Genomic DNA, 12,101 nt, shown 5'->3' with positions numbered 1-12,101 from the left:
AAGAAGTTAAATATCGACCAGTGGGAAATCACCCTGGCTAGTGTGGTCTATTCCTCTTCACAAAGGACTAACCAAACACAAATCTGTCAGTACAATCTCACAGCAGATGTTTATTAAGACCCTATCTTAATGTGCAGCTGGTAACGCTTTATGGTCTGATACCACAAACCTTAACATACAAGTTACAACATAATATACTTAATAACTATCCCGGCATCCTAGACTATGAAGAGTCCAGTAAGCATAACTTCAACGCTTCAAGCAAGTGCATTTATCTTCATAAAGCACAAGCAAAATACATAAGCCAGCATTCAAAATCTAACAACAAGGAGCTCTTATGGACTTAACATCGCCACCACACTGTGCAACACACTAACTCACAAAGCTTGCAAACACTACAACACTCAACAACAATCTCAAAGATGCATAATCTTACTATACTATGGACTATGCAACATGACTTAGGCACATTTTAACTATCTACATCTCAGTGAGAACCATTTAGATAGAATATACAAGGATGGTATTTGTACTGTACTAACTTGGCGCAAATGCAGAACTCCGCCAGGTCCACCAGGATGGATCTTTGTCTCGAACATAGGCTGAAATCACAAAATAATTAACAGGGGATTGACAGTGAAGCAGATGTTGCCCCACAGTAACAACAGAGAGGACTAGATTGCAAAACTATAAAGGTTTATTAACAATTAGTGAAGCTACAATGTTCAATCAAATCAATTAAGCAAAAAATGATATTTACCTGAATACAGCATACCTGGATATAATCCAAGTAGTTCAATTAGTAATGTAGCTATTGCATATCGGAAGGTAACATCTGCAAACCAAGGCAAAGCCTAGTTTCCATAAAGGCAACTCCCTAATTCTAAGCTGAGGTTGTGGGTCGGTGGGGGGTATTCAGAAGCATTAGGTGTCAGCAAGTATATGATTGGAAGAAGAACCAGATAAAGGTTCCGATTAGAATGAGAAGGAATGTTCTTGTTCTTGAGGAACCACAGCATGTCTGCCTGCGTAGGTGGACAGGTCAAGTGATCTAACTAACCAACATATCCCTCAGACAGTTAAAACATAATATCTCGTCCAAATGACACCATCTTCAGGTTCCCTCCAGGTAGGAACCAATCAAAACCCATTGTTCTCTCCATTTTTGGTGTTGGGCTCCTTCTCACGGATAATACAATGCCAAACTGTTCTCCCATTGCAACCTTCATCATATCTCACAAAGAAGTTTTCACCTGCTCAGTTTCTCATCCACTGCACGATTTAAGTCACTGTCCAAACCAACTAATTGCTACTGTACGAACTTCAAAATGTAAATGTATTTTAAATGAGCATACAGTCTGATTACTGAAACATAAAAAACGTTAAGCACAGCAAGCAGAAATAAAGGGGCTTATTTATGGGCCCTTGCGCCACTTTTGCACTGCCGGTGCGTCACCAGCAGGGTAAAAAATGTACCACGTTGCCTCATATTTACAAAGTGACACATCTAATTAGATGCGTCACTTTGTAAACCCCTGGCCACATTATACCTGCGCCAGGTATAATGTATGCAGAGTGGGAGTTCTGGCGCAAGTAAGCCTCGTAGAAGTGACGCAGTGAAATCTATCAGATTTCACTGGTCACTTCTAGGATGGGAATGCGTCAATATCTTATGCCTGCCTCACAGCAGGCGTAAGACTGACGCAGGCACATTTCAGATGGGACTTGCCCATGTGTAAATGACCCATTGCTGGAGTTGCGTCACTTTTGTGACACACTCCAGCAATGTGTAATTTTTGCGCCTACAGATACATCAGAAATACTGAGGTATCTGTAACTCCTTGCGACATGATGCATCATACTGTAAATATGACGCATCATTAGTGTCGCAAGGAGTGCGCAATGAAAAGTGACGCATCGCTGTTTTTACGCAGTGATGCGACTCTTTTCATAATGAGGCCCACAGCGTTTATTTCAAAAGGGAGTGAGGCACCTAGTCCAACTCATTTAAACTTTATATGCGCCTTAGCTAACTAAAGTTAACCAAATATATGTTTCATCTTGCTAAACCTAAATATAAAACAATATAGAAAATAATATGTAAGATTATATGCGGAAATGTATGATTAAATAGTGTGTAAATCCTGTAGAATAGGGTTATTCAGGTTACAGATTGGCATACTATTTAAATACAAATACATGCTGAGGACACCGTGACGGCATGCTTCACATGGCCGATTAGTAAACATTTTACGTCAGCTTAGAAAAAACACAAGTCTATAATGTTAATTGTTGTAAGCATGAGGACATCTGTTGTCAATTATATAAAAGCATTACGTTTAGGGAATCCAAAGATTCTGATTTTAAGTGGGACTTGGCACGAATAGCTCCCAAAACTCATACTTTTACCATATATGTTTTGAACCTGGGAATATGTTACTTTACAGCTATATACTGCTGAGCAAAGTTGTGACTTTATTTCTGCCAGATGGGTAAGAAATTACAGCCCTTCCTCGGAGTGTGCTAACTGGCAGTTCTTCACATGCCTCAGGGATGAATGGTGTACTGAAATACTATATAAAAGGATAATATACAATTTTGGAGCCTTACTTTGAGTTTAATCTATACTAGTGTTTGGGGTGTGTTGGAATTATACAAACATTATGGAAAGGCTGCATTTATAGCCTCTGCATGAACGTGGCTCGGAGTCTGACCCTAAAAATAATCATTAAATAGTATTATGAGATTTTTATTGGATAAGAGTTTGCTAAAGTTTTCACATAGAGAAATTCGGTCTGATTGTTTTACTCTCGATAAAATCAGGCACTAAATCTGCTTGTTGACTATACATTCTTCGACAAAAACCAGTGACAAGTTATTTGTTTGCTTTGCCAATTATTTTCACTCTTTCTCCAAAGTAGACATAAACCATCTGTGGTCCAAATTACAGTCCTGGGTGATCAAGAGCATCCTAGTGCACTTCTTTGCAGAATCAGATCCATATACCTAGTCAGATCACATGATTAGGGCTTTAACCTAAAATATAAACTGCTAATGGACTGATACTGTGGTGCATGGTGACACGTCTATTGATCTCTTTATACATGGTGGAACTCCCAGACTATTTGAATTTAGGTGGATTATCTCCTATACTGAGAGTTGCCAGGATTACCAATCCAGCATGTGCTGATGATTTGTTTATATTATCGATGATTCAGGTAGTGCCAATTGTATTGGTTGCATGTGTATATTAAGTTTACTAGCTTAAAAATAATTGCATCTTTCAAGTTTTTCTCAATAAACTTTAAAAAAAAATTGCATCTAAAGATCGTGTCTTTTGGCTGTTTGAAACCTTCTCTTGGGCAATTGATTTTTTTTTCAATTAAGATGTCCCCTACTACCCATATTTCAGAGGAAGTAATGTAGGAGGCCAGAATCTGCTCACAGGCTTGTTTATTTTCTTGCAAAAAATGGCCTTGATAAGCTTAGAGGTTCTATTTCTGAATGTACTAAGCAAATAAAATATGGGCAAGTTCCATCATTTGAGGTTTCCTGCATGTGTTATGGTTTTCCTCACTTTTGCTGACAGCGAGGAAATTGTTCTGAAGAGGCACTAATCGAATCACCAATGAGAGGCCCTTCATCTTGTGCAATCTAGGGGTAGCAATCTGATAAGCGACTCTTCATCCTTGGTTAATGCCTTATAAAGACGTTCCTCTCGATATGATGGAACCGTACCCCAGAAGCATGATGGGCTAAACTGGAACTTTAAAGTCAATCAACCTTTAATTGACAATCTGTATAGTTTGAGTGTTGAAGTGTTTAGGGTTTTCAGGGGTGTTATTTAGATTCCACAAAGTACATGTAAAAATATCAACATACATATGGAATGCCATAGTCTAGAGGTGGCACCTAGAGCTCTGAAGCAATTACAGACGCCTGTGGTATAACTTGAAGACATTAATGAATTGCCTAAGCATGTATCAATGAATCACAAGCCACAATACTATTCAGTCTTTAACACTTAAGATGTCCTTTGGCTCGGGCCTTTAACGCTGGAGCGGGCTTTTAATGACTGGCATAGCCCGCTACGGTGGGCTATAAAGCTATAAGATGTTTACTGAAATTAGGCTAAAGGTGTGTTGTATATTACCTTTTGGTAACGAGTCATACTCATCTCTTACTGATTGGAAGGATGGTTCAAACATTGATCAAGTATCCTTTGCAAGTCTACCTAAAGTTGGCTTTGAAAGAGGCGCTTGTTTGATCAAAGGTGGATTTTTTGTAGGTTTGTTTGTGTGAGTTGTGAGGGTTAAGACTGCTGAAATACATAAAATGTTGATGTACGCTTTCTGTCTTTCATTGGTGTATGAACAATGAGTGATCCTGTTGACCTTTGGGAATTAAAAGACTACATTTTATGGTTTGAAGATATTCTGCGATCCTTGACCACCTTATTTTGACCCATCTAGAAGGTGTATCAGGCTTATTCCCTTTTGTTTCCTATAAAGGTGGGTGTTCCTTTTACATGAATAATGGATCTACGAAATCAGTTGATACAGATGTCTTTTCATTCCACCAAGCGTCAACTCTTCCTAATAGAGTTTCCACTTTTTTCATTATAGACTGAGGATGGAAACCATAACTGTGTGGTCATTGAGTGCAGTGACAGTGGCACTGAGCTGCCTGAAAAGGACAACAAAGGCTCACACAAAGATGCCAGCCACAACAAGATGTTGTACGGAGTGACCGAAATACCACCATGGCACTTGTGCATCTTCCTTGGCGTTCAGGTGAGGCAGGAAATGACTGCAGGAGGCCAGCATGAGTCATGTACATGGGAAGGCAAAAAAGGATAACATTTCCAATGCTTTGTCTGCATTCAGTTAAGCTGATAAGTGAGAGAAAGGGGATATCAAACATGCTGCATATACAAGAAGTTCTAATCGAATTGGTACAAAATGCACTTTAAGTATCTCGCTGGAAATTCTTGAAAAATGTAAAAGGGTAGAATAGGAAAATTAAATTATGTATGCACTAAAACTGGTGAGTCATTGCGGCGCTTCGCATGTTCTAGGTGTTCTTATGAGTACCGTTTGGACACAAGCTATATGGGTTGGGTCTAGTTAGTTCTGCAATGGTTGTTAAGTTATTTGAGTTTGTAGCATGAGCATATGACCAGAGGGTATCCTGGTGCAAATCCAAGGGTTTGCATTGTTTAGGGAAGCCTGGAGAAGGCTGAGGACTAAAACAGATGCATTTTGAGATTCTTTCTGAAAATGTAGGGAGCTGGCATAGAAAATGGGCAGGGAAAGTCTGTTCCAGGCAGTGGGGGTAAGGTAGGAGGAAGAACATCGTCAGGACCTGTTGCAAAGATCAGGGGAGCATTCAAGTAAGAGAGAAGCAACCTGTAGCAGTCTGGATGGATTGTTGAAATGGATTCTGTTGCTGAGGGCCTAAGTTGTGGGGTGCCATATAGGTGTGCCAGATTTTGGATGGGGAGCCAGCGGAGGGTGTGCAGGTGGCTGGATTCAGTGGTGTGGAGGGGAAGGTTCAATTCTAGCCTGACAGTCAAGGATCTAAACACCAGAAGCCTCTTAAAATGGCGGGAAGAGATGTCTATATAAGGAGCCAATTCGTAAATTAACCTACTGGTAATGAGGGCTTGCATGACTGACTGGCTTCCTAGCGTCCATTGGAAAACATTGGAATGTTTTTTAATCCTCTTGAGGATGTTGAAACCATGGCAGAGAAAGAAGTGTGCTGATCAGCCCTCGAAAACTGACTGTCTAGAATGATTTCCAAGTTTCTACAGATTGTGCTGCTGTTGGGCAGGGCCCAATTCTTTTGGGTACCCCGCTTCAAAACAGAGAGGTGAGTTTTTCGTAAAAAAAGACAATCTTTGTGTTGTCACTATTAAGTTTTAAGCAGTTGCAACTCATTCTTTTTTCAGCCTTGGGCATACAGAGGTTGAGGTGTGCCTGAACTTTGTCCCTGTCTTCTGAGGGAGAGGATCAGCTGAGTGTCATCCGAGTAGGATAGTGCATTGAAGCCGAAGCATCTGATAATGGCCCCAGGAGGGTATGTGCAAATGTTAAATAAGTAGGGCGTAGCAAAGGGCCCTTGGATTCTGAGATAATAGCAATTGGCCCTGAACCAAACAGTGGAGGCCTGCACTACAATTGCCTATCTTTTTATGTGTGCAGGTCTCCGTCCTGACTGCGGACTCTCCGCAGTCGTAAAATTACTATTAGTATATTAAGCTTGTAGTTTGTGAGTACCCAAAACAATAGTAAACTGAAGTGTAAGTTTATTTCTGCCAATTAGTCCCTCTGTTTTGGGGCAGCTATTTTGGCGTGGAAACGTTGTTTTAGCTGTTGGAATAACGTGCCTTTTACATACCTGGCAAATGTAGAAATGTATATGGCAATTTGTGCTTTTTAAACTGTGGTAGTCTGGAAATTGATGATATATAATGCTGAGGTTCTTTGCACCTTAAAGAAACTCAGTTACTATACGTAAATTCTGGGGCCGGTGTTAAGTATAATTCGCTGGTTGCACCACCTGCCTGCAGATAGATTCCCCTCCAGAATTCCTCAGAATATAAAACAATATTAATAGTGCAGCCACAAACGCTAATACGGTCAAAATCAAATTAAACCAGCAATGTACTGAAATGTTTCATTCAATTACATTCAGTATTTAGGAGACGCACGTGTTATCAATGTCTTTTCTCGTCGTTACCCTTTTATTTAACTTAGGCCAGATCCCGGACACGCTTGAAAGTGTATGTGTTACCACTGAGTTCTGAGGTCAAGGTGTTTCTCTCTTAATGGAAAAAATAACCTTGGATGGTTACAATATAATGTGTGAGGTGGGGCAACACTGTGGGCCCGATTCACAGAACTAACTTAAGACAAAATCCTAAACTTACTTCTTTTGTTATTCACAGAAGTTAGGATTTTGTCTTAAGTTTGTCTTAAAACAGACTTAAGTTAGGATTTTGTCTTAAGTCTGTTTTAAGTCTGTCTTAAGACAAACTTAAGACAAAATCCTAACTTCTGTGAATCCCAAAAGTAGTAAGTTTAGGATTTTGTCTTAAATTAGTTCTGTGAATCGGGCCCTGTGGGTTTCCATTAGCAAACTAAAGGCATTTTCAAGTATTCAGTATTACCTGTAACTCTGTTCCCCAGAACTGAATGTACTTAATCTGTTAAACGGTAGGACAATCGTTTGCCCTTGCAGCAGTTTCCAAATGGAGGTGCTGGGCTGGAATAGTTACATGATTTGGATTTGGCATCGCGTTGACTTATATCCTATTTCTATTCCACAGCACTACCTAACTGCACTAGGCGGCAATTTGTCCATACCGCTGATTTTGTCCAAAGAGCTGTGCCTGACGCATGACCCCCTGAGTCAAAGCCACATCATCAGTACCACCTTCTTTGTTTCAGGACTCTGCACCATACTTCAAGTTATTTTGGGGGTCAGGTAAGTGACAGAGGTGATCCCTCTCAATCCTAATTCTTCAGTAACATTGAATGATTCAACCATTAGCATTTACCCAAATGCATGAGCAGAGCTTCCAGACCCTACATTCATTTATCTAGTCTTTTTTTAAAACCTATTTTATTAGCTTTGAATATTCACTGCAATGCAACAATCATAGATTTATTAAACACTTTCTTTTTACATTCAGTGCCTTCCATAAATAGCCATAATTAATCTACACATGTTTTTTCAACTTGTTTGTATCCTATAGCAGTGCAGAGACAATAATACATCATATTCCTTTTTTACGGGCCTTAGCCCTTGAGTCTTTAAACTTCTTAGGGCATCCTTGTACCTCATACACCCATTTCTTGGCGCTCACACACCTATCTAGATTTTTGCTGACGTATAAAAGGTGGGTGCTTTTTCCGCCACCTACCACTGCTGTGCAATGTTCCTTCTAGCTACTGTCATAGTCAAATCACAAATGTGTAAATCTAGAAACTTTAGCGTAATCATAACTATCTTTCCATATGTCCAACCACGCCATCTCTACTGGCACTTCAAAAACCATTGTACCTAAATCTGGTTCCTAACCGCTTCCCCAAAAGGTTGTATCTCAGGGCATTCACCCCAAGCATGCTTAAAGGAACCTACCCTCAACATTTCCTGAAGCACTTACTCTCTGAAATTTTAATAGTTGTACTCTAGTGTAATATGGCCGGTTTAGTATCTTAAGTTGCACTATTCTTAACCCTGCTTCAATGGCTACCACCCGTGGATATTGGCACGCCTCCATCCAATCTTCATCTTCCAGTGGTCCTATAGCTTTGGTCCATATTCATCCCAGTTCAATGAGTGGCTTTTCTATGTTGTTAACTATGGCTTTGTGTACCAGGGATATTGCATAGTTGTGCAATGATCTCAACAGTACCCGATGTTCCAAAGGGGATACAAATTTAATTTCTTGGATGTGTAGAGAGTGTTCATTTAGTGTGTGTTCCATGTAAAAATATTTATAATATTGGGTGTCTAATAATGTATATTCTTCTTTTAGTTTGCTGTAGGATTTAAGAAGTTCTGTGCCCCAAATGTCACCTATTGTGGACATATCTATCAAACCCCATTTTCAAAACCCCCCCGAAGTCCACAGTTCTTTTAGTCCAGTGGAATCCCCCAGTGGGGTTTCAAGAGTCCTGATGCCTTCCCAACCCATTATGTGGTTCATCATCTGCCAGATTTTAGTCACTGTGGCCATGTGGTGTGGGCAACTGCTGGGTGTTCTCCCACCATATATCTCTCCCAATTGGCCCTTTGTGCCTTTAGCCCTTCACCCTATTATAGATGGTTCATTTAGGATGCTGTACACCCACTCATTGATAACGGATAATTGTGAGGCCTAGTAACATTTCTAAATATGTTGTAGTGCTCTGCCCCCATCGCAAACACCTCTGTGTAGTGTTGCTAGGACTATTCGAGTGGGGCCACCATCCCATAGCAGGAAGCAAAGAAAGCTTTACATTTTTAAGTAGTACTTATCTGAGACCATGTATTCTGGAGAATATACGTGGCAACAATATCATTTTGAAAAGGTAAACTCTTCCCACAATTGAAAGCAGGATTTTCCTCCAGTGGTCCACATCAGATACGAAGCCATAAACGAGCACTTCCAAGTTATTATCTATTAATCAATATTTAGATCTTGTCATGTGTATCCCCAAAATATGCATTCAGCCTTGAGAATGAGCCCTTCTCCCTGACAGTCATCTTTTAGCAACTAAGCCGCAGACAGTCAAAGGCTTGAGACTTCTTCTGGAGAATGCTTGGATAGATCCATCTTTAGACTTCCAACTAAAACCTTTGAGAGTACTTTTTCAAAATCACCAAACATTTTGTGTGGAGCACAGCATTTTTTGTTTTAACTTAAATACAAAAAATTAAATACGCATAGAAGAGTCATACCTTAGTACACATTTGTAAGAAAATGAGTTATTGGTTGAGGAGGATGAAAGCCCCACTCAAGCAACTACATTCCTTGTCAGGCTGAACCACAAAACTCAGTAAATTACCTGTGCTTAAATCTCTAGTAGCTTGGCACAAAAGCAGTCAGGCAGTGGCATAGCGTGGGGATGGGGTGGCGGCACATTTTTGGGGGCGGCGGCACTTCACATGAGGTGAGCAATTTCGGCGAGCACAAGGTAAGTGATTTTATTTTTGTAAATGTTTGTTACCCTCGTCATCGTCTGTGGACTCCAGCCACCCCACCCCCCATTTTTAACTGCATCACATTTCACTGGGTGTCGAGCTCAGGGTCAGCCCTGGGTGACAAAAGTTCTAGTTACGCCACTACAGTCAGGTTTATCTTAGAGGCAATGTGTTAAGTATTAGTGCAGCTCACAATCAGCAATAATGTGAAAACTCCACACAATAAAAGTGCAAACCGATTCGGAAATATAGAATAAGGGCCAGATGTACGAAGTTTTTTTGCACGCGCAAATGAGTTTTAGACCCGTTTGCGCACACAAAAAAACCTGTTATCCATGTACTATCCCTATTTTGCAAGTCGCTAATTAAATAGCGACTCGCAAAATAGGGTTAGTGACTTGCTATTAGGAAGGGGCGTTCCAAGGGCGTCCCTTCCTTTGTGAATGGGTGTGTAAAAATCTTTTCAGAGCAGGCAGTGGTCTCAGGGACCACTACCTGCCCTTAAAAAATGAAACAAAAACGTTATTTTCTTTTTTTTTAACGCAGCCCGTTTTCCTCTAAGGAAAATGGGCTGCATTTAAATAAAAAAAACTGCTTTACATAAAAGCAGTCCCAGACATGGAGGTCTGCGGACCCCAGCAGGCAACCATCCCTGAGAGTGCCAGCCATTCCCAAGAGGGTCGCAAATTGCGACAGCCTCATTAATATGCATGAGGCGTGCAATTTGCGACCCATTGGGATTTGGAAACAGTGTCTGAGACACTGTTGTACATTGGAAATTACGACTCGCAAATTGCGACTCGCAATTTGGCGCAATTTGCGAGTCGCCATTACCAATGGTCATACATCTGCCCCATATGTGGTAAATATAATGATACCGAATGACAAAAATCCATTCAAGAGAACATATATTACATTTTAATGTTTTTAATGAAAATAACTCCAAGAAGCAAAAAGTGCCACTCACAGTTAGTTACTCATTTTAGACTGGGGTAAACTCACAAGGTCAGGCCAACTGTGATGGAGCCTGGGTCAGATACAGGCACCAGGTTAGTCCTGCTGAAGAGTTACCTTCTTAAGTCCGGCAAAAACATTTCTGTTATTTTGAAGAAGGCCAGGAGGAGGAGGCTTTCAACGCAAACACAGGTCAAATGTCACAGATGGTCATTGCTGTAGCCAGGGGTATAGCTTCAGGGGGGATGTTTGAGGTGCTACACTACCCTAATAAATGTATTTTCTGGTAAATAGTTGGGTACAGGTGCTTTCCGTCGGGTATGGTGAGGTGTTTGTCGGATTTCACTAGAAACATTTATACTCACACAGACAAAACCGTATACACACTCTCTCCCTCTTTATTTTGAAATTCTTTGACAAAATATTGTGTTTTCTCTCACTGATTACCCCTACCAATCTGCATTTGTCTTCTTTTTTACTGCCCCTTTAGCACCTTTCATGCACACTGCTTGTCATATAATGTTTTTAACATTACATGCCAGAGTAATTGTTGGAAAATCTTAAGCTCACCTCCCCCAATTTTATTGATCATGCTGCGCCCCTGGCTGTATACTGAAGAGCCAGTTGTCAATGGACCCTCGCATTGGTTGATCATTGCAAATAGCAGCTGCCGGCATGCAGTGAAGGTCTTGCGGTGCCGGTAATCACAGATGGACGCTGTTAGCGTGAAGAACCGGTCTCACCAAAGGTTCACGTTGGCAGTAGCCACGGGGAGCAGAGTTTTGGTGTGAACGGGCTAATTTGCAGTCACCAGGAGCACAAACTTCAGGATTTTCCCCTTTTACTTTAGATGGAACTTTCAGTGATGTCAGCCAAGGGCATAGGTCTATGAGGCATCTCTTGGGGATCAGGACACACGCCAGCAGAGTCCAGCAGCAGGACTCAGGCAGGTCCAGTATTAGCGGTCAGCTGAGCAGTTGCAGGGAGGACTCTGGAAGCTTGTTGTTTCCCTATAACTCACACATGAGCTCAGCCAATTGACCCTTGGAGTCACTGTAGGTAGCCGTGGATCAAGGTAAGCAGGTCCAGTCTTCCTTTCCGAGACAGAAAGACAGTCCTTCAAGCAGGAGTGCAGTCCTTCTGGCACCAGGCTAGTTCTTCTTCTCAATCTTTCACAGGTCCAAGTTCTCAGTAGTTATGAGGGTCTTCTTTTTATACCTGGTGCCTTTGTGTGGAGGAATTCCCTGGCCCATATCCCCAATACCCAAACTGGTTCTAATCAGTTCTTCCCCTTCCCCTTGGGAGGGAAACAGCCATTACAACGCAACTTTCACAACGCACTACCATTATAACAAAACTTTTACAACGCAGGATCCATTACAACGCATGCCATTACAACGCATGCCATTACAATGCAGATGCTATTAAAACGCATGCCATTACAACGTAAG

The 12,101-nt window shown here is 41.1% G+C and overlaps 1 protein-coding gene across 1 annotated transcript in view; it reads left to right on the top strand.

Annotated features, from left to right (window-relative positions):
• LOC144800058 (solute carrier family 23 member 1-like) overlaps positions 1-12,101 on the top strand; it is a 329,120-nt gene that overhangs the window by 18,817 nt on the left and 298,202 nt on the right. Inside the window, exons 2-3 of the mRNA XM_078671654.1 lie at positions 4,626-4,793; positions 7,334-7,491. Of these exons, the coding sequence (XP_078527780.1) occupies positions 4,626-4,793; positions 7,334-7,491 (326 nt within the window). The remainder of the gene's footprint in view (positions 1-4,625; positions 4,794-7,333; positions 7,492-12,101) is intronic.

This window comes from Lissotriton helveticus, chromosome 1_1 (genome assembly GCF_964261635.1).
Source record: "Lissotriton helveticus chromosome 1_1, aLisHel1.1, whole genome shotgun sequence".
Taxonomy (NCBI): Eukaryota; Metazoa; Chordata; class Amphibia; order Caudata; family Salamandridae; genus Lissotriton; species Lissotriton helveticus.
Note: the sequence above shows the minus strand (reverse complement) of the source record. Positions and strands in the feature narration are given on the sequence as shown.